The sequence below is a fragment of the Vidua macroura genome, chromosome 4 (genome assembly GCF_024509145.1).
Source record: "Vidua macroura isolate BioBank_ID:100142 chromosome 4, ASM2450914v1, whole genome shotgun sequence".
NCBI lineage: Eukaryota > Metazoa > Chordata > Aves > Passeriformes > Viduidae > Vidua > Vidua macroura.
The window spans coordinates 1,857,084-1,880,208 of record NC_071574.1 but is presented as its reverse complement, the minus strand read 5'-3'; the positions used below and the strand labels follow the sequence as shown (position 1 = coordinate 1,880,208).

The 23,125-nt window shown below is 41.2% G+C and overlaps 1 protein-coding gene across 5 annotated transcripts; it reads left to right on the top strand.

Annotated features, from left to right (window-relative positions):
- Positions 1-121: 121 nt before the first annotated feature.
- LARP7 (La ribonucleoprotein 7, transcriptional regulator) lies at positions 122-22,987 on the top strand. 5 transcript variants are annotated; one of them, XM_053975116.1, is made up of 14 exons: positions 122-230; positions 2,775-2,902; positions 3,700-3,908; positions 4,938-5,038; positions 5,137-5,220; positions 7,253-7,417; positions 7,901-8,009; positions 8,619-8,993; positions 9,555-9,684; positions 12,121-12,269; positions 13,122-13,240; positions 15,714-15,873; positions 17,867-17,958; positions 22,518-22,987. In XM_053975116.1, exons 3-14 carry the CDS (start codon positions 3,701-3,703, stop codon positions 22,596-22,598), a joined length of 1,773 nt encoding a protein of 590 aa, XP_053831091.1. In that variant the 5' UTR covers positions 122-230; positions 2,775-2,902; position 3,700; the 3' UTR covers positions 22,599-22,987. The 5 variants fall into 5 exon arrangements, with proteins under 5 accessions (XP_053831091.1, XP_053831089.1, XP_053831088.1 ...); XM_053975115.1 differs by lacking the exon at positions 122-230 and adding an exon at positions 2,147-2,346; XM_053975114.1 differs by lacking the exon at positions 2,775-2,902.
- Positions 22,988-23,125: the final 138 nt, after the last annotated feature.

Here is a 23,125-nt window from a genome sequence, read left to right as displayed (position 1 = left end):
CGCCCCGCCGGGAGGAAGTCACGTGCGCCCAGAGCGAGCCCGGCGCGCCCCCGACGCCGCCGCGCACGCGCGGGCGCCGCCGCGGGGCTTTTTTTTTTTTTTTTTTTTTTTTTTCCTTCCCCCTCTCCCTTTCTTCTCCTTCCCCACTCTCCTCTCCTCGGAAAGCCGGGCAGCGCGTCGCGCCGGGGACGGAGGCGGAGCGGTGTCGCCGCGGCGGCGGCCGCAAGCAGGTCAGCGGCCGGGGAGGGGCTGTGGGTTTGCCGGTTGCAGCGGCGGTGGCGGCGCAGACAGGGGGCGCTGTCGCTCCCTCAGCGGCTTTCCCGCCGCCCGCGCGCGGAGTTCCCCACACCCCCCACACCCCCCCCCGCCGCCCCCGCGCGCTCCCCTCACGGCCGGGGCGGGGGTCGCGCCGGTCCCCTCAGGTCGTGGCTCCCCGCCGGCGTCGCAGTGTAACCCTGAGCCGTGCTTTGCCCGCCCCCTGGGCATCCTCCTCACCCGGTGCCCGCTGCTCCCCACGCCCGCGGCGCCTTGCTGAGGGCTCGTCACTACCCCGGGGCGCTGAGGTGGCTTTGCCCGCAAGTGATGCGCAAGTGGCTCTTGTGCGTGGTGTCCAGTCTTGGCGCCTGGTGTTGGGCCCAAGGGACTCGTGCTGAGGGGTCTTTGGGCCCCTGGGACTCAGTGTGGCTTGTTTTTTTAAGTGTTGTGTCGGTAAGATCTGTAAATCGCTTTAGCAGCAGCGCCTGCAGTGGTCAGTACGTGTGTGCAGTGGTAAGCGTGTGGTGCTCAGGCTTCTCAGGGTAAGTCAGGGCTAGAAAAATCTATTTCACGTTGTGGGCTGCCCCTTATTTGAAGAGTAAAGAAGGTGAGGTTCTCCCATGGATTTTCAGTGGTTTTGGTCTAGTGCAGCAGCTACCAAGGCCGCAGAATGCTTGGTTTTTGTAACCACATCCATTCTGCTTCCAAGTACATCTTCCTTCTGTTTTCCTCCAGCAGCTCTGCTCTTTGTTCAGTTCCTTAACCACCTACTTGTCCCCACAGGGAAAGAGCCAGAAATAAGTTCTCAGGTCTTAAAATTGTGTTTCTTGAGGGTGAGCTATTGTGAGGTGAAGGAGCTGGGCTGCCCTTTTGGTGTCATACAGGTGAATCCACCAAATCGGGGTGCGGTGCTGGCCTGTATTTTAATTGTAACCACAGAATCGCTTATGCTGGGAGCGACCTGTGAGATCGAGTCCAACCTTTGACCGGTCACCACCTTGTCACCCAGACCGCGGCACTGAGTCCCGCGGCCGGTCTGGAACACAAATAAATCCACTTTGCGCCTCCTGAGGTGACAGAGGGAAGGGCACAGCTAACACACAGGGATCTCCCCTAGGTGTGCGAACAGCTTTAGCGCTCGTCGCAGGCAAGTGGAAGAAAAGCCTTTCATGTTTTTGGGCACAGCGGTTTCGTGAAATCCATCAACTGCAGTTTAAGATAATGCACTGGTTTCATTGCATAAAATGGGAGGGGGAAAGCAGAATTTTCTCTGGTTTTAGGTTAAGAAATTTGTGCTGGCCCCCATGTATTATTAACTCGTGTCCTTTGTTACCTCACTTTGCACAGAGAGAAGTTTCAGGGCAGGGCAGGAACTTCAGCCTGCAGCTCTGCCTGTGTCTGTATTGGTGAAAAACTGTTTCAGGATGTGTCTTTTTAAGTAGTTTCAGGTTTGCTGAATACTTGCATTTATTCTGTAGTACATACCTAGGGCTGCCCCTAGCTCTACAAAAACATTTTCATAGTACATAAAGTATTTTAAATTCTTCTTTTTGCTCCCTTATCCCTTATTGCCCATTTTAATTTTTAAAATACCCCAAGCAAACAAACATTTGCATCAGTGCTTAAAAGAACAAAGTATATTTTATATCTGCACCCTTTTTCCTCCGGGCCTTGTATTACAGTTGAATTTTATTATGTTTTCCAGATGTTTATAATAACAGAAACTGGGGTTGTATATGGCTTAGCACTGAAATCTTTAATTTTTATCGAGCCTAGAGAAGTTTCTATAGATGAGTGTGGAGCTGTGCTTTATTTATTTATTTATTTTTGCTTTCCTGAAGTTCCTTCCCTCTCTTTAATTGTGCCTTCTTTTCTGTTTCTCTCTGGCACACAGAGGCAACTGCGATTTTATTTCTTTTGAGGAGACCTTTGCTTTATCAGTGTGAAGTTTTGACCCTGCCTTTGCTTTGCTCTGATTTTAATTTGTTTATCAGAGTAGTGCTGGTAGTGTGAGAGTTGGCACGCGAGAAGTACCGACTGCCTTACACCCGGGCACGTGGAGATCGCTGAATTCATTACCTGGATTTTTATGTACGTCTTAACGGTTGATATTTGCTCTGACTCGGGAGCAGCTTGAAGTACAAAGTAATTTCCTCAAAGCTTCATTTCTAAAGGACAAAGCGAGAGGGAAGCCTGGAGTGCGGCTTGCAGCTGCTTTTCCTCTAGCTCCAATGAGAACCCCTCTTCTGGGAAGGAAGTCCCGGATCTGAGGGACTCAAGATGCTTCTCAAAACAAAGCTGTGCTGTCCCTGGGCCGCACTAATGTGTCGCTGTGGTCCCTTCACGCTGTTCAGCCGCCACAGATAGCCCAAAATGACATTTTACGTTTGTGAAGCACCTCAGTGCAGCCCTCGGCTGAGCAGCGCCTTGCCTGCTGGTTATTAACACGGAAAGCTTGCTGAAGGGCTTGAGCGGAGCTTGAACTTGCTGAGCAGTTTTACCTGGCTTATCTTTCCAAGGTGACTGCTGACCTTTCACTATCTTGAGTCGTCAGCTCACAGCGGGGGAGAGGCTGATCTCCGGCTGAGGAAGCCTGATTTGCACAAGAATTTGGGGACAATTTCCATTTCGCCATCCTGTTGTCGAGGTGGGCTTCCTCTCTGATGGCTGTGCTCTCGCTTCACTCTCCTCTGCCTTGGCAGAGAGCTGAGAAGTCTTTCATATGGTGATTGCGACATTAATTACTTTAATTTTTGTGTTAATTTATTTTTCCAAAAGCTGTCTGCTTCTGGCAGCGTTCTTTGTTTTGTTTGTGTGAAATGAGGTACTGAAGTGGTGACTGGCAGGTCTCAGCTGCAGCGAATTGAAACGTGAACAGAAGAGATGAATTGGTGCTAAAACAGTTTTCTATTTTTCAAGATGGATCTGTATACTAAGTCACTTGGTCCTAGTTAGTGTTTATTTTCCAAGGGCCTGTTCTGGAGTTCTGACAGACCTAGGTTTGCCAATAGAGACACTTTATTGACTTGCTGCTCTTGAGCAAGGCCTTGGCAGCTGCTGGAGTGAGTGGTTTGCATTTTTGACATAATAAAGACAATTTTAAAAAAACCAACCTTACTGTTAGCAGATCTGCCATGATCAAGGCTAATACAGGGTTAGTTTCTGAAGCGTGTAGTGCTCGTGGGTTTTGTGTGTGATCTTTCTGATGGTTTGTACTGTGAGTTAGGGGGAGTGGAGAAAAAAATCATGTATCTTTTTTCAATTTTTGGAAAAAGGTGTTTATGAGGAGGGAAGTTACCTGCTTTTCAGCTTTAGTTGTTGTAGACTCTTTTTAGCAAGTAACTTGCTTTTCTGGTAACAGCGCAGAAGATTAAACAAGAACATTTACTCCTTGAAATAACTCCTTTTGTGTTTTTAAAATTATATTTACATCTCATTTGACAGAATGACGGGAATGGAGACTGAAACAGCGAGAGACAAAGCCATGGAAGAAGAAAGCACCGAGCAGAAAAAGGAAAGAGAGAAGAAGAAGAGGTCAAGAGTTAAACAGGTGCTGGCAGATATAGCCAAGCAAGTGGATTTCTGGTTTGGTGATGTTAATCTCCACAAAGACAGATTTCTTCGAGAACAAATAGAGAAGTCCAGAGATGGCTGTAAGTTTATTTTCAGCATATTTCAGCAAACACTTACATTTCGCTTTGTTCTTGCCTGTATTGCTGGCACCAGTGACAGGTTATTTTGAGGTGCGTGTCTTCTCCTGGGAAAGGCAGGAGTTCCATGCTGGAAATCAGCATCAGCAGCTCAGGAGATAGAACTCGTACTAGATTTAAAAAATTTTATTTGCTCTTTCTCTTCTTCTGTCCTGTCAGCCCTAGGATAAAGACATCTCCTAGGGTAGAAATGACTGTTTGGGAGATCTGATTTTCTTTTTCAGTTTTGTATAATTTTAAGAACAAGCCATGAAACAAGAGTAATTGGGCCCTCAGAGGTACTGTACTTGTTTTCCAGGGTCAATAGATGCAGAAGTTAAAATGTCACTCAAACATGTTGTTAAGCATAGGTATTTTGTTAATTTTCTCTCTACAAGTTTGATAAGAAACTGTGTATTTGCTTGTAGGGTCATTGTGAGTCTCTTCAGACAATTTCTATGTGGTTGTTTGAATTTTTCTAAGGGGCCCCTTAAATAATTACTGAAGTAATAAATAAGTAAAAATTACCCTACATTTTCTAGAGATACTAGACATGTCTAAATTTTTATTAAGACTAACGCTACATAATTTTCTGTCAAGGTTTTAGCGGCGTGTCTGGTTGAGACTGAGGTGCAAGCAGGGCCTCTGTGTTGGCAGCACCGGGTTGAATACTCAATGAGTACTTGAAGGAGAGGCATATTTTCAATGCAAATGGTTTTTTGTGCTGTAAAACTACATCAGAAAAGGGGTTTTTCTTCCCTTCTTTTCAAAGACAACAGTTGTCAGTGGGGAAGTAAAAGAACGAAATTCCTTTGGTAAAGGTTAGCACAGAAGAAAATGAAATTTAGGTGTACTTATTAAATTTTGATGGTAAAAATTTTCTGTGAATCCTTGGTTAAATACTGCACTTAGAACTTGTAGGTTGTTTCACAAGAGAACAAGTGGAGTAGAGCACACCACCTGATTTCATAATTGTACTTTTTCCCCCCCCAGATGTTGACATATCACTTCTTGTTTCTTTCAACAAAATGAAAAAATTGACTACTGACGGGAAGCTGATCGCTCGGGCAGTTAAAAGTTCATCTGTTGTAGAGGTATTGAGCATCTCACCCTTCTGTGTTTGCTGGTGCTGGAAATGTTCTGATGGGGTGCTGAAGTAAGCAATAATCTCATTATTTCTCCCTGCTTTCAGCTGGACTTGGAAGGAACCAGGATCAGGAGACGCCAGCCTCTGGGCGAGTGCCCGAAGGACGTGGACAGTCGGACTGTCTATGTGGTAAGGCTGGACTTGTGTGCCTGCCTGCTTGTTCCTAACTATGGAAACTGTGCTTCGGGAATTTTCCTTGGCTGCTGCTGATTGTGCAGCAAAGGTAAAAGAAATTGATTAAGTACAGGCAGCTGAGCAAGAGCTGAGAGCGGCTGTGGCAAGAAAGGGCCTTGTTTGGTGCAGGGATTACTTGTGCCAGCTTAAATAGTTTTAAATGCTTCCCAGGCTGAAAAGGTGCAATTTCATTGCACTGAGCTATTGCTCTGTTCACTGGGCTTTTTTAGAGGAACACCAGTAAGTATTAAGAAATATTTACTAATTACATTAATGTCGTTAAAGCTGTTTAATAGCAACTAAATTAGCTTCATCAAACAGGATCTGGCTGCATTTCCAAGTTTATCAGGGTACTTTAAACAGCATTATCTGTTTATAAGATCGGTTACTGTAAGTGCCTCTGGTTTTGTACACACAAACACCATTCTTTTCAAGGCAGACTATACCTGAAAAATTTTAACTATCCTCCTAATAGCACACTGTCCCTTGGCTACCTTGATACTGGAATGACTGCTTAATTTAAATGAAAATAGCTTGTGCTGATGGGATAAGTCTGCATCTCACTATGGTATTTCAGCTCTGTCTGAGTGAAAAAGCTGTTACATTGTGGAGCCAACTCAGTGGTACATTATCAAGCAATCTGGTGGTTGAGCTTTTTCTCATTTAAACCATAGGCAGTTTTATTTACTAGATTTGAAGCCACTGTGGAATTTGCTTTGTCTCTCTTTGCTTTTTGTGACAAGTACAATTTTTGCTGTGTACCTTTAGCTGTTGGCAGCTGAGTTAGTATTTTCCAGACAACACTGAGTTTTCTGTGATAAAGATACACAATAATCATGGCCGGAATGCCAGCCCATTGACATAAGGAGGAACTGATCTGCTCTGATGATTCCTTCCTCAACAAAAGCCTGGGAAAGTTGTTTGGCTTTTTTTTTTTTTTTTAATGCAATGTGCCAGGCAGAATATTTTCCTACCATGATTACAGGGACTGCTTAGAACGGTGAAATACTTTGTCTGTATCATTTTTGGATAAGATATTCTAAGTCACGAGCCACATTGTCCATACAGAGCTTAAGCCTGTGGCTAAATGTTTTGTAAATAGCTGGTATGTGGCAGTGGGAGAGTAGAAGTAGTCCAGGTATTTGTAGGTTAAATTTCTCTGGAACTATGTGACATTTTATATGCTTTACCATAGACTTCACTATTATACTATTAAAACTTGAAGTAGCTGGCTTTTCAACCTAAAGCCAAAACATAACAAAATGTTTTTCTGAGGATGGCAAAGTTTATGAAAAAAGAAAATCTGAATGTGATGAGTGTTTCCCTACAAGGAGAACTTTTTAGTGCAGTAACTTGTTGTGAAAAAAAAATGAAATAGTGTGGACACTGTTGTTGTTTAGCCATGAATTTGGGAGTGGGAATTTAAAGTGTTCCGTTGGGTCTAGTGAGAAATTGGTGTGACACGATTTCTGTGTGACTGGGGAGGGGAAATGCTGAACTCAGACACAGAGTCTGCAAGCTGCTAAAACCTGTTGCTATATTAAGGACTTTATAGAAGTAAAAATCAGACAATTTTGTCATCCAAGAAGCTGCCTAAAAGATTCTGCTCATATTGGCTACTGGTAAAAATTTTATCAGTAGTGACTCTTTACTGGCCTGCAGGAATTCCTTCTGTGATACCTTCCTGCATTACCAGCAATTAAAAAAAATAGCTTGTGCTTTGCAGAGAGTAGTTTGAGACAAGCCAGTCTGGTATTTGCTCCAAGGTTTTAAATTTACCACGAGATTTTGTGTTGCAAAGATCCAGCTGCGGGTGAGGTCTTGGTATGTCATGTGAAGAAGATAAGCATCTAAATTAAATACATAATATATTTAGTATAGGTATATAAATAATTAGAGCTCTGTTCTCAGGTCACTTTTTGTTACCTGGATACTTTGCCTCTCAACATTTTGATATCAAACTTCCATTTTTTTTTTTCTCCTTTAGGAGCTGCTTCCCAAGAACGTCAATCACAGTTGGATTGAGCGGGTGTTTGGGAAGTGTGGCAATGTAGTTTACGTCAGTATCCCCCGCTACAGAAGTACTGGGGATCCAAAGGGCTTTGCTTTTGTTGAATTTGAAACTAAAGAACAAGCAGAGAAAGCCATTGAGGTGAGTGCTGCTGCCTCTCTTGCTGACATTGTTCCTGGTGTCACATTGTGGTATGAATGGTGTGCTCTTTACTAGGTCACCCACTGAATCTTAGAGAAATTCCAAAAATATCACCATCCAAAAGCTTCACTTAACAGGAGTTAGCTCCTTTTTCCTGCTTCCAGGCCTACAATCAGTGCCACAATTCTTTAAAGATTTGATTCTATTAATAACCTGAAGACTTAGAAATACAGTGGCTTTTTTTTTTGTGAGTAATTTGGTTGGCCACTCTTGGCATCTTTTACAGATCTCTGTGTAACAAAAAAATTATGTTTAAATTTCATCCAGCAAGCATAGTCAAACCTAATTTTCTGTATTAAAATGTGATTTGAAAGTATTATATATTGAAGTGTGATAAAGATTCTTGGTTTTAACTTGGATGCAGACTCTTTAAAGAAAGTATGGTTTTGTGGTTTTATGTGGTTCTCAATTTCCTTGTTTTAGTTTTTGAATAATCCACCAGAAGAAGCACCACGGAAACCTGGGATTTTCCCCAAAACAGTAAAGAATAAACCAGTTCCTACACTGAATTCAAGTGACAACACTGTAGTAGGTGAGTGAGATCAAGGAAATGTTATTAAGTTTCTTGGATCAGTTTTTGCCTCAGCTTCTGAAGAGAAAATTCTCATCTGCTGTGTTACTGCAGTTTAATTTCATGTGTCTTAAAATTGTTTTTTGTAAAAACAATTCACCTTGCTGTGTTTGGCCAGCATGGGCTGCGATATGAAAAATCTACTGTACTTTACAAACCAGTATCCCAGATTTTGTTGCAACTTCATCACTGAAACATTTTCCCTCATTTCTGGTGGTCTAATACAATTTCCCAGACATCAGACACCCACTCTGTTTTTTCTAAGACTAATGATAAATCACATTAATATTCCTCACAATTATCACCAGTTCTTTGTTATACCAGCAACTGTTAAGTGGAAACTAAAAAATGAAATCAAACCAATGGTTTTCAAACCCTGCTTTAGACCCAGTTTTTTTTTTTTCTCTTCTTGAAACACCCAGGAGAAACTTTGTGTCCATGTCTTGCATCTCTTCCATAGATTTACGACCCTGTTTTGTCATATGTGCTGCTTTCATTATGCAGCTTAGGTAAATAATCTGATCTAGTGTTTAATCATGGGCAGTTTTAAATGTTGTGGTTTTCATCCAGAAGAGAAGAAAAAGAAAAAAAAGAAGAAATCCAAAATAAAGAAAGAGAGCAATGCACAGGCAGCTGCAGAGCCAAAGGAATCAAACACTCACACTACAACGGAGCCAGTACCCAAGGCTAAAAGACACAGGACTCCATCAGAGTGTTCTGAGATGGAGGCAACTGAGACTCCCAAGCAACCCTCCAAAAGGGAGAAGAGGAAATGGGACAGAACAGAGAGCTCAGAGGTAACCTGGGAAAGCAGGCCAGGAAAGAGAAAAAGCACCACCTCAGGAGATGGTGAGACATCAGCTCCGAAAATTAGGAAAACTGCTGAAAAAGGTGAAGTTGAAACAGTGAAAGAAGAAACAACAGAAGCTCCAAAAGATTCCAATGGTAAGAATTCTTACCTCTTGTTATTATCATGATTTCTATGCATGACTGAAACGGAATGGTAGATATCCCTTATGGATGAGGAGTGATGGGATGGATATAGTGGAAGCATTAGATCAGCTTTGGCATGTTAGTGTTCCCTGCACTTAAAATTGAACCTTGTAGTCACTCTAAGGAGGGGACCTACCCATGGAATGAGGAAGAACTTGCAAGAAGTAGGGAAATCTAATCAGAAGTCAAAATAGTTCAAAGAAGTTCATATCGATTGAACTTGAGTGAAGTATGGGTTAATCAGACAGGTTGGGTAAATGGAGACAGCACGGGAATCTAGATAAATAAAATACAAAAGGGAAAAGCTAACGATCCGTTTGTTGCATGAGATAAGAAAAGCTGCATTGAAATGAGATTTAGTGTAAGAAGCAAAGTAAACTCGGGTAGTCAATGAAAATGGACCAGAAGTAGTTAATACAAAGAACCAGTAGATATTGAATGTGATTTTATTGTAATTATGGTTAACTATCCATGTTTGAATTAAATGTTTTCATTTGATCTGTTTTAATATAGAAGTTTCTGCAGAAGAAGACAAAGACAAAAAAGACACATCCCTCTCCAAATCTAAAAGGAAGCACAAGAAAAAACACAAAGAGAGACACAAAATGGGTGAAGAAGTCATCCCCCTCAGGGTACTCTCCAAGTAGGTGACATAAATTACCTGTTTTCTGTGATATCACAGATTAAAATTTTTTTTTTCTTTAATAGTAGTACTAGGGAAATGGTTGGCTGGCTTTGTAAAGGAACCTCCTAAATGAGAACAAGATCCCCCAGTTTTTTTATTTGTCACACCTATTGTAATTATGAAATAAATCAATAGATTTTAATCTCGTCCCATGTTGGGCCACTTTAGTTTTGTTTGCAGTTGACTACTACTATTTTAAGTATATACCTCGGGGATATTGTTGCTTTGTGGTACCACATTTTGAATGTTTGTGCAATGTTTGAATGTTCAGGTTTTCCTGCAGAATGCAGTTTTTTGTCACTTGTAGGAAAATTTAAGTCACGAGTTTTGTATAGTTTATTAAAGTTTTATTGCTTAAAACTTTTAATTCACCACATTTCAAATCTTCGAAATTATTTCTGAAGTTTTGATATGTCTGACAGTCCATCACCATTGCTAAAGTGCAATTCCAATTTTTACACAACAGAGTTGCATATTAGCAACAGTATTAGCCTGTAGCAAGAAGATCGAAGAGTCTTCATTGCTTCATGTGTAAAGTTCTGCAAACCTTATAATCCAAGTGTTGGGCTTTTAGGAGTCACCACAACTAAAACATGGAAGCACTTACTTTTTAGGCATCCAGCAAGTACCTCCATGTTAAAGTAGAGGGGGTCCTTGCCACCTTGTGCTGCAAAATTGTGCTTTATGTAGAAACACATCTTTTTATAATTTGATACATTTCCAGAGGAAAGTGTTGAGGTTAAAAGGATTCACCACCACTAAAACATGGAAGCACTTACTGTTGTGAACCAAAGCAAGCACATCCACATTTAAGTTGTGGGGGTCCTTCAGGAGAAAAACTACATAAAATTAAAACAAAAATGCAGTAATAAAAACCATCTAGGCACATTTCCTGTAAGAAGCTTTCGAACATTAGGATCCACCGCCACTGAAACATGGAAGCACTTACTTTTTTAGGCAGCAGGTACCTCCATGTTAAAGCAAAGGGAGACCTTCAAAATTAAAAATCGCTTCAGGTGAACTTTAGGCACTTAAGATTTTAGCTCTTGGAAAATATCTGCTCACAGCTGAACTTCTTTTTCCCGGATCTAAAAATCTTCAGGATCAAAAAATCTTCAACTGAAGTGCAGGCAAAAAAAAAAAAAAAAAAAAATATATAATCCCGGATGAAGTTTCAGGATTCACCTCTACTAAAACATGGAAGCACTTACTTTTTCTATATCACAGAAAGCACCTCCATGTTAAAGTAAAAGGGGTCCACCAAAAAAAAAAAAAATCAAACCAAAAAATACCCAGTTTATCGGCGGAGCTTGTCCTCTGCCATCGGCGTTCTGACCAAACTACAACAAACACAACAAGAGTTTTGGTTAAAAGTTATTCATTTGTAGCAAAAGGGTAAAATGTAAAATGTTTAAAGAGTGTAAGCATTGCAAATACTTACCTGACTCATTCTCCATGATCTCCTCTTCCTTTGGCAAGTCACAAAGTTTCTCCTTGAGCTCGTATTTATACCAAACCTTGCTATGGGATGGTGTTGCCTTTTTATCTCCAAGAATCATTACGTGGGTCTTTTGTTATTTTAATGCCTTTGCTCTGCTGAGAATGTATGATCCTGGGCGAGTCTGGATGCTTTTTTGAAGTATACAGTTGTCACTGTTAACAGCTAAAACCATTACCACAAGATATCCTCCTCTTTAAAAATCCTCTATCAGCTTGTTTGATAGCACAGATTAGGGTAACAATGAGTCGTTCTCACAGTGGCACTGCGGGCATTGTGTTGCTGTGGAGCAAAGCTCTCGCTGTTTGCAGAAACATCTCCATGTTAAATGTATGTAAATATATAAATTGCTTCCATGGGGGGGTATTTTTTAACCAAAATCCATTTGAATAGGGAGGAATGTCCTTATCTCGGTAGATTTTTGGTGAGTTTAACCAGTTGTTGATTTTCCATCAATGATTTTTTTTCTAGAAACTGAGTGACTGATTCTTAATATAGTGACACAGGAGTGGGTTCACTGAACTAATTCAGTGAATTGAGAGTTCACTGTCTCTGAATTAACTCTGAATTTGGTGCCTGTGCTCTGTGTAGTTCTAGTGGCAAACACAGTTCACCAAACTCTTCTCTATGCTGTGTGAATAAAGCAAATTAGAAAGCCACTCTGTTGATATGATATGTTGATGTTGTTGGAACTTTGCAATGTCCTGGGAAATTGAGTTAGGGACAATATTGAATTTGACCGAAGTGCAGTGAGATCTCCAATGGCAGAATGGTCTGCACTGTTCACCGAGTCCACCTAAAGCTGTTTGTAACCTGTTAAATTACCACTAAGTCTCTAAATATCAGTTTCTTGTTTGCAACTGACATCCTGTGCTTGTGTTGCTTGCTGCTTTTAGGACTGAATGGATGGATTTGAAGCAAGAATATTTGGCTCTGCAGAAAGCCAGCATGGCCTCCTTAAAGAAAACGATGTCTCAAATCAAACCTGAGCCTGTGGGAGAAATGGAGACGGAATCTGGTGTGCAGAAACCTGAAAACAACAAAAGTAATCCTGGGTTTTGTCTTGTTTCCTTAGTGTTTCTCCTATGCTAACACAAGTGGTACAAGACCCTGGTCTTGCAGGAACACTGCCACAAGTTTTTATTTTGTAAAATGCTGCCGTTTTCTCAAAATATCATATAGTAAAAGTCACTCCCTCCCTGTATTTAGGTGAATTTGCTACTAGGGAGTTACGTAAGTAAATACTCTAGTGATTTCAGCATATTTCAGTAGCACTTGCTAGGCTTACAGATATATTTAGGTAATGGTAATTATTAGGCCTCAGAGAGGTAAATGAACAATCAGTTTTCTTGGTGCTTCAGCTTGGGCCAGACCTGCTTGGATTTAACTGTACCACAGGTATTAAGAAAGCCAGCTTGGAATTGGGCTTTATCAGCTCTAGGGATAAGAGGAGCTTTGAAATTATATCTTTGTAGTTAAATTTCTACTTTTATTTCTGGTTTAGAATCCTTCTTTATTTTATTTCCTCTGAATACTCTGTGCTTCTCTTCACTAACCTCAACACTGATGTTCCAGTGGGCCCTCTGCATGTTTTTAATCACTCTGTAACTGCGGGGTTGCTATTGATACAATATAAAATAGGAAGGAGCCTATGGACTGTAAAAATGTCTCAAAGACTTTTTCTTGAAGCTGTTTCTTTTTTTAGTAAAATTTTCATGAACCTGTGGAGAATCTTGATCCTTCTTTTAATAAACCTCAAACTGCAGTAACCATATTTGATGCTTGTTTACATTGTTACTTCTGTGCTTTCATAATGTCTTAATTTTTTCAACCGAATAAATGTAAAAACTTTTTTTCTCTTCCCCCCCCCCCCTCCCGCCGTTTTTAACTTGACCAGCCACCAGTGAAGATTGTGCCCCTCCCGCCAAGGCCAACACAATGGGGCCTCAGTTTGTCAGCGGAGTAATTGTGAAGATCATTAGCACCGAGCCCCTGCCGGGCAGGAAGCAGATCAAGGTAATGCCTTTGTAACCTCAGGGTAGCTGTTAGCCTTTCCTCTTACCCTGCCCCCCAAATGTTTGAATATGGAATACCATTTCACCCAGTCTCACTGATTTTTTTTTTTTCTTTTTCTCATCTATTTGGCCAGTAGCTGAGTAAAAATTCTTTAGTGTCTGTTAATGGCAGATTTTTCAGTGGCAAAATGGGGTAAAGGAGGATATTTCACAGTAAAACCAAGCCTTTAGTGTGCTTGGAGCAATGTCAAGTTTATCATGAAAACATTGAAGGGAGCAAGCAATGCTCTGGTGCTTTCCAGTTTCAAAAAACGGAGCTGGAGCCTTCTTCAGTGTTCTGCATTTGTCACTGTGCCAGTCACCCTGACAAGAGAGCTATAAAAGTATACCTGTGGGGACTTGTAAAAGTTTATGGTGTTTTTATCATTAACGGGAATTTGGGGGCAGGAAAATGCTCTCTGCATGAGAAACCAATTTTCTTTATTTCAGAAAGAATTTTACAATGACAAAAAACTCCATTTCAGGGAGAGTTACAGCAGTGGAACTTGTTGATTCCGTCTGTTTTTTCCTAATGCAAGTGCTCATTTTTCTCGATTTAAAAAGTGGTTAGATACCTTCAGGTCCATGTGATGACACAAACCAAAAGTTACACACATAAATTCTTTCTAAGGAAAATAGCAGTTTTAAGCTGCATCCTTTTGAAATGGAAATATTAAGAGTTTTCGAAAGGAAATAAGAGGTTTTTTCCAGATCCTGAATTTTCCGTTAATGTTACGCAGGACATTTTCTTTCCCGAATTGCACTTTAGGATGAGTAACAGCTGCAAAGAATTTGAACAGCTTCAACTCAGGTTGGTGCACACACATATCCAGCCCAGTCGGGACAACGAGGGAGTGGTTTAAAATGCAAGTTCTGCTACTGTTTATCAAACATTTGTAACCACGGAGGCCATTTCGAGTCACCAGCTGCTTGCAAGTGTGTGGGGCTTGGTGTGTGTAGGTGAACCTAAGCAACATGAGAGACTGTCTCACTGAAAAGCCTCATCTCACTGGTGGTGGGGTTTCAGCTTAACCAGCCTGATCTTTCTCCCTGTGTTTGAAGGCAGCTGTCTGAGTGCTGGAGACACAGAGAGAATGTGCTGCAAGTTGTTCCTGCAACCTTTGAGGGCCTCTTGGACTTCAGGATATACCTCACTGGGTTAAGTTTGTGTCACACCCTGATAGGCTGTGGGCAACAGGACAGCTTAGTATTTAAAAAGCAGAAAACTTCAGAAAACCTAAATTCTTTTGATACTTCTTTCTTTTCCTGCCCACACTAGCTGTATGACTTGGTGGAAGGCAGAAGTGCAACGAGACCTGGCTGTTGCTGTGTTACTGGGCTATCAGCTGCAGCAAACACTAAGCAGTGTTTCAGGCCTTTTTTCCTCTCAGACTTCCAGAACTGAGCTGCATTTTTCGTTGTATGGAAGCAATGATGCATGCCACACAACCTGGAAAGGTCTTTGCAGTGTAGTTTAGATATTATTTTGATGTTTTCATTTTACACTTCTCTGTTTCTCTGTTTTGCCCTTAAGGTGCTCCTCAGAGCTACTCACTTTTGCCAGCTCCAGCAAACTGTTTGGTTAGTTTTAGTTTTCCATGAAATGATCACTTTGGCATAACAGAATAAGGCTGGAAAGTAGCTTTTGTTGGCTCTCAAATGATCCTAACAGGTGTTGTCACTTAATTCTTGTTTTGTTTTAAGGTTGCTCTTGGTAGTGGAGGGTTAAAAGCAGTGTGTGATTCCTGAATAGAAGCATCTTACTTGAGATGCCTGCTGTGAACAAAATTGACTAGGAATGTGTGGTCCTACTTAATTTCCCTAACAGCAGGAATTACAAGTGAAGTACTTCATCTGCAAGAGCATTTGTGACTCTTCTCCCTTCAGCTGTCAGTGAAAATTTTTCAGGCAGAGGTCACTTCATAAAGATAGAGTTGTTTTACTACTGCTCCTTTCTCAAATCATCTGCCATGCATCAGCTTGCTTTTATACATTTAATGTGTAGAATCAAGTTTGATGTTTTTCTCTTAGGCTGAGATCTACCGACGTTATAGTGCACAGTTTTTACTTTTGAAAACAATCAGATAGAGTGTTGAAATAAATGGGTGATGATCCATTAGTAAAATGATACCATAACATTTCCAGGAATTACTGCTTTAAATTGTTAATGGGAGGGCAGGATGAGAGATAGATGGGTAGATGTTGCAGGCTCATAAATCAGAATTCAGTTATAACCTTCTTAGGACAAAAATGTTAATTCAAGACTCTTTGACAAGGGATTGATTGACTAAATGACAAAGTTCAGTTACTGCCTCCTACTTCATGACCTTTTTGAAAATGTTAACAACCTCCAAATGGAATGGTCAAAAGTCACTCTTTTTAAGTTCTCTTTTTGAAGGCTGATTTATGGAGTGTCTTGTCTCATGCTCTGACAGGATGCTCTGGCAGTGCTGGCTGAGGTGGCTTATGTTGACATGCTGGAGGGGGACACCGAATGTCACGTCCGTTTTAAGACTCCTGAGGATGCACAGACTGTCATGAAATCATACAAAGAAATACAGATCAAAAACAACTGGAAATTCGAGGTTCTCACTGGTAAGAATTCTTTTTTTCATGGAAGTATGGGATAAGCCTTAAATACCGTGAAAGGGATGGTTCCTGGTGAATTGATGGATACATTTAGCTATCTCATGAGAAAAAGATTGCATGTTTAGTTGTTTTATTTTCTGGGAGTCTTCTCATTTTGCAATTACTGTGAAATTGATTTTAAAAAAAGGGATTTTATGTCACTGTTCAGAGCAAAATGATGATTTTTGCTTGCTGTTACAAACTTAATTCTGTTCTTTTTAGATGGATTTGCTTCACTTTCAGTGGCAAAGGACTATAGAATCTAAATCACTTTGCAGCTTTATGAATATAAAATTCTGATAATGCAAAAGAATTTTAAAGGAACACTTTATTGAAAATACTGAGCATATGTGTGAAATGACATGGCAAGGATCTAACAGCATAGATACACTTAAAGTGGGTGTTAGCACTTACGTACTAATTGATCTTTACTTTTCAGGAAGTTGAATAATTTAGGCCAGAATAAGAAGGGCTCTACTTTTCAACTTTATTTTAATGTGTGTTGTTTCTTTCTGAAATGACTGTGCTGTTCTAAATTTGTATCTTGTATTAGACTGGATTAGTTTACCAAGTGTAGAGAAGCCTCTTTGTGGGATTGAGGGATAGAAAAAAGAGGAAGTCTGTCAAACTTGGTGTATTCATAAAACTTTTGTATTTGAGAGATGCACCAAAAATTGTAAATATGGAAAAAAAACCCTGAACAGGTTAAACAGTCAATATGAGACTGCCTCATCTGTATTTAAATATTTTACCCCACACCTGCCTACATCCTCATTTAGGACCCAGTCTCGTGGGTGCAGGGATGTAGATGCCAGTTAAGGATTGCAGGAGGAGAAGCTTTGATGGAAGCATTAACCTTCATGATCATGTCAAAGTTAATTGAAGTTTGAGACTCAGTGAGTGCTACTAATGTCATTTGCAGATAGATTTGTCTCCTGTGTGCTCTGTGTTTCAGAGATCCAGAAATAACCTCAAATTTTGTGTTCTAAACTGTGTGCTCTGTGTCTGTTTGTTTGCCTCTGGTTTTGTATCCTTACATCAGAGTGTAGTAGGAGATTAGGAGTAAGTACTACATTGTAGCAGCATTCCATTCATGGTCTTAAGATTTATTTTTTTTTTAAACTGGCTCATTGAAATGAGAATGGAAAAGCTTTCCAGGAATGCACAAAGGACTCACAGTAAGGATTTTTGTTTTTCTTGGTGGCAGAAGGTGAAAGATGGAAAGGAAAGAATCTTTAATGCTCTCTACAGCAGGGACTAAAGATTTCCCAGTAGTATTTCACTCTTCAGGATTTGACTTTAAGTATCTTCAGCTCGGCATCTGGCAAGATGGTGAGCATCTGTGATCACGTTGAGATGTTAACTTTTGCAGGAATCTTTTCTGAGATCATTCAGAAACTTCCCTGTGGCTGAAGATGAACCCTGAGACCGTGCAAAATGATATCACAGAATTCCCATTGTGATAATTACATCACAAACCAGGAGGAGCAGTGGCAAACTGCTGCTTCCCTGCAAAGTAGCTGCTGAGAAAAGCTGCAGAATTTTTTGCTGTTGTATTGCTGCCCACGTTCAAATATTCCTGACAACTCATGAAGTCCCCAGGCAATGGTTTTGATGAAACAAAATAGTCTCAATTGTTCTTACAGTAATTACTTTTTTTTTTTTTTTTGTCTCTTGTTTGGTAGCTGTTAAAAATGTGTCAGAGGTTGAGTACATCAGTAAATCAAAGGGGTCTGTGTGTGCTGTGGTGAAACTTCAGCTAAAACTCAGCTCCTTTTGCTGATGACAGGTAGAGAGCAACTCTATGTGGCTTCTGTGGATAGGAAATTTGAGACTACTGGGGAAGTACTTGTTGGGTTTCCCTAACAGGTATCTTCATGAGCGTTTACCTTATAAAAGATTTCATCCACTTCTCGTGGCTACGTTTATTGACACTCCTCAATGTCAACTTTCCCCCAAGGTGACCATGAACAACGTTACTGGCAGAAGATTTTGGTGGACAGACAAGCTAAGCTGAACCAGCCTCGAGAAAAGAAGCGGGGTACTGAGAAGGTAACCTGTGCTTTTTCCTCTACAGCCGCGGCTGAAAACATGACACCGTTTCTGCATTGCTCCACGTGGTTTGACACTCTGTGTATTTAAATCAGTTAAATCACTTCCTGCTGACCTGGCAGCAGGGTTTTACAGCCACAAAGTAGAGAGTGTGGCTGTCCTGCTGCAGCTGACAAGTGCAAGGCTTGTCATTACAGGGACAATTGGAGCAAGTTAAGTCCATGACTGAAGGCCTGAACTTAATTTGTAAGCTGGATTTCTTCTGAAACCCTGTCTGAATGAACTCATTAATAAGCTAAGTAGTTTTGATGTGCTCTAGTGAAATCAAGTCTAGTGCTACACTCTTAAATCTGTTTTGATCCAGAATATAATTTTCTTGAGAGCGAATCTCACTTCCCTCACAATTAACAGTTTTATTTGTGCTGTGGCAAATGCTGGTGTGTTCCCAGAGTGGTCAGGAGCCCCTGCTCTGACCCAGCCAAATCTGGGTGCTGCTGCCAGCATCCATGGCTGTACAGCTTCCAATTCCAAACTGGGACATTGCAGCCTCCTCCTGGCTGTGCCTGTCTGGGCACAGCATTGAGGCTGGGCTGCAGCACTGAAGGAGTGTTGCAATGAGCTTGCAGGCTGCAGCCTCTACTCCAGCCCCAGCAGATCCTTCCAGGCATGAAGGGTTCCTTGATTAAGCCAGTCAGATCCCTGACTTGACAGAGAGGAGCCAGAGAGTATTTCACAGACCTTTTATTGCCAGGTTTGCTTCACACACACTCCAGATAAGGTTTCTGAGTTGGCTTTAGCCTGAATTTTTTTTTGCTGTGGCTTGCAAAACTTCGGAATCATCTGACCTTAATTATTTGTTGTTGACTTTGGAGACTCTTTGTTTCCTGGACACTAGGAAAAAAATACTGTCCCATATAAAATGGAAAATAAATATTTCATTGACCTAAAGGAACAGCAGTCATATGGGTCAAAACCTTATCTTGTACAAGGCATAGTTTTCGTGTCTTATCCTGTTTGTGTGAATGTTCTTTCAGAGATCCTGCAGATAAATGAGCTGAGATTTTTTTAAACAAAGATGTACATAAAGAATTTGCCCAAAGGTCTAATTTAATTTTCTTGAAAGCCTAAAAATGGTATTGATTCGAGCCATTTTTCTTTAATATAAGCACAAAGGGAATTTGGAATTTGAAAACCACAGCTTTAGAACATTTTTCTGATTGCTGCCAGGATTTTTTTTTTTAAATTTTACTTTTACTTTTTTAAACCAAAGGTGCCAGTGAGACTTTTGACTGTAGGAGCCCTTGCTCTCAAGTTTCTCTTCTTCATCTTTTGAAGATTGGTATTTGTTGACCAAGCTGGTGTAAATTGGGCAGTAAGGTACCTCATCTAGGCTTGCAAATACAAACTGTCTCGGTTCTGCCTAACAATTGGCAGCACAAGGATGCAAACTCCTGCTCCTTCCCCCTGCCCATCACCTTGCCACACAGGGAGGTGTGAACTTCAAAGCCAGGGAATTCTATTTAAATGCTAACGCTGTTAAGCAAAACATCAAGACAAGAATGCCTCGCTGCAGTCAGTAAGTCTTAACCCCTTCCTTGCTTTTATACAGGCTGTATTCCTGAAATACAGACTGCTAATAAAAAATATTTTTCTGTTCACTAATACTTTCCCACTTGAAAATTTTTCCTTAGTACTTCCAAGGTGATTTCTTTTCAAGGTCTCAAAGGTAGAAAGAAGTAGTACAGTAATTCATAATTTAACCTGTTCAGTAAAATGTGCCATTAGTGTGCCTTTCTTGTCGAGGTCTATTCTGTTAATGATGTTTGAAATCCCTTACAACATTTTGAAGTGGGGCTTTTTGCCTGTTAGCTGCATTATGATTGGAATTAAGGCATCTTATATTTTCTTTGAATCGGTGTTGAAATGCATGGACTGCATCCCATCACAGGCAGCACACAGTGTTTGAGTTTAGGCAGTCTGATTCCTCTTTTCCATGTTTTCTAAAAAGTCCAGGCCTACTGGGCTTTCCTCAGGATATCGGAATAGGATCACTGCAGCAGATATGGTAGAGATTTCACTTCCTCCGGCATAGTTCATGTAATAAACCAGATGTCCAAAAGAGATAGGATATCCCAAGGTTCCTCAGAAAAGACCTGGCCATCCTTTGGAGTGAAAAAGGTGTCCAGTGTCTTTCCCCCTGGCCTGGTAGATTGTCTCCCCTCTGCTGCCCCTTCCCAATCCATCTTCCCTTTTGTCTGTTTAACTGCCTGATGAAACCACCTCCGCGATTTACTGATACAGATGGAAAGCTTCCAGCCAGAGCTGCTTTTTAGGGCAGTGCCACTTTATTCAGACCTAAAGCAATTCATCAGTCTGTAGCCTTAAACTCCAGACCGGTCGGAGTCTCCCGTTGCCAAAGCCGGGGCGTGAGTGCCGCAAGCTTCCCGCTTGGATCCTCATCTCCTGGGGGGAGGTGCTGCTGAGCCTCCTTTGCACCTTGAACCCCTTCCACCGGGGAAGGAGGAAGTTTAGGAGGGTGGGAGGGCTGGGAGAAGTGAAAGGCATTTGGCGAGGGAGTGAGAATTTGGGAAGGGCGGAATAATTTGCAGTGGCAAAGGAGGATGGTGGGAATGTCTGGGCACAGCAGCTCTCCTGATAATGATGCCTGCGGCTCGGGGGCTGTGTCCTTGCAAGACTGGGCAGCTCCCTGTCCGTGGGTCGTGGGACAGCTGCCACCCCAGAACACCTTTCCCTGGTGGCTGTGGAATGGCTGGATCCCTGCTTGGGTTCAGGAGTAGATGGGTGCTTATATGTGGGTGCTGGTACTGGTTTGATGAGCTAAAAATGGAAATCTTAGAGGCCTCTTGCAAATTCTGGAATGGAAATATTCAGCAAAATGAACTAGACAGGTCGTATCTTAAAGCTTCCCTTCCCATGTGTGTCATTCTCCATCCCATGTGCTGAAGGAGCAAGCCACTGTACTCTGCTTCCTCTTAGGGCTGAACTATTTTAGACTGGTTTTTTTTAGGCACCAGAGAATAAAAGTTAGCCATCTTGAGGTCATTTTTATTGCTGGAAACTGGTTGGAAAGCCTTGCTTGCCACAGTGAGTGCAGCAGCACAACGTGCACAAGTGCACAGCGAGTGCAGTCCAGCACAACCTCTGTGCTGTGTGCAGGACTCAGTCATAGGCAGGAGTAATAAATAATTTGATTTGTGTGTGAACTCGTTCAAATCTGGCACACTGGATTGCCTGGGGTGCAAGTGACCCCATAACACCAGCTAATATGGTTGAGTAGTCCCCAGCAGAGAAGTTGCTGTGGGCTTTTCTTTGGGTTTTCTGTTGGTTTGGTTTTGTTTTGTTTTTTGAGGGGGTGGTGATTCTGGTTTTTGTTTTTTGGGGTTGTGGGGGTTTTAAAATTTTTTTTTTTAATTTTTTGATGGTATTTTTGTGTTCCGTGTGAGTGCATTTTTGTGTGGTTTCTTGTGTTGCTTTGTGGTTCCTGTATGTGTGTGGCTTTGTATATATTGTGATGGGTTTTGTGGGTTCTGTACATGCCTTTGACTGTTGGTTTTTGTGGGATTTGGGGATTTTATGTGTACTTTTAGTTCTCTTCATGCACTGGCGCTTTGGAGTTGTTTTGAGAGGCTTGGAAGAGTTCTGGTAATTTTTTTCATTTGGGTATTTTTTTTGGCAGATTGCACATTTGCAGGGGTTGGTTTTGGTGTTTCTTAGTGGTTTTGGGTTTCTTCTGTTATTTTTAAGGAGGCTGGTGGGGTTTTGGGGCGGAGGGGAGTTGGGGGTTCTGTATGTGCCTTTGAGTGTGTTCATGTGTTGGATCCTGTGGGGTTTTTTTGTGCCTCCAGGTTGTGGTGTTGTGTTGGTTTGTGGTGTTTCTCCACAAGCCTTTGTGTGTGTATTCTTGTGTTGATTTGTGGGTTTTGAACGTGTTTTTGTGTGCATTCTTGTGCTGTTACAGGGAGTTTGTGGTTTCTTCATGTTCCTGTGCGGGTTTTAGGGGTTTTGTGGTTTCCGTGCGTGTTCTTATGTGAATTTGTGGTTTCAGTGTGAATGTTTTTGCCTGGGTTTGGGGCTTTTTGAGGCACGTGGGTTTTGTGTGTGTTTTCAGTGTGTTTGTGTATTTGTTCATGTATGGGGTTTATGAGGGTTTTTTATTTTGTGTGTGCTTATTGTGGTTTCTGCACTTCTGTGGTTTTTCTTCAGTGGTTTCATGTGGAGTTTCTGTGGTATGCTGAGGATATATATGGGGGTTTTTCCTGTTCAAAATTCCACAATATTCAAAAAGCTTTTTTTTTTTTTTTTTTTTTTTTTTGTGGTTTAACCTTGTTTTTCCTACATCAGTGGCAAAATAAATCTAATAAAAGGATAGAGTTTTTTAACTTCCTGTATGAGGCTGTATTTTAGGACTTTGAAATTGCAGTTTCCATGTCTTCAACCATATTGGGAGGAAGGAGAGATAGAATATATCCATGATTGTAAGGTCAAATCCTAACAGTATGGTTTTTCTCTGATTTCCCACATCATTTTTCCTGTTGCAGTTGATTGCCAAAGCTGAAAGGATGCGACTGGAGAAGACTCAACAGACAAGCAAACACATTCGTTTCACTGATGACAACTAACCAGGGTTGATGGTGAGCTTGGAAGTGAACTGTAGGTATTCCAAATAAGCAACCAAAACCAGCCCTCACCACCGCTGCTGCTTACAGCAACTAAACCCGGGCCCTTGGATCCGTGACTCTGCAGACTGCAAGTGTGAAGATTGGTTCCGAGTCCCATTCTTAATACGCTGAATGTTTTCTGCTTCTGAGCCCTTAGGTAAAGCTTTTTGGAACATGTGTATGATGAGATCTTCCTTTAGTTCACTTCCAGTTTGTTGGGATTTTTTTTTTGGGGTGGGTTTTTTTTTTTTGTTTTTGTTTTTGTTTTTGTTTTTTGTTTTTTGTTTTTTTTGTTTTGTTTTTGTATGTTTTATACAGTAGGTTATAAAATAAAATGCTTGAGAATTTCAGTTGTGTATCTCTAATTCTTCCATTTGCTTTTTATGAGACTATAAATAATAAAAGTGGTAAATGCTGCATAAACCTCTCTAGGCCTCCTTTTAGTCCATCAAGCTGTTTCAAAATAGAGGAAAATAATCCTCTGTTAC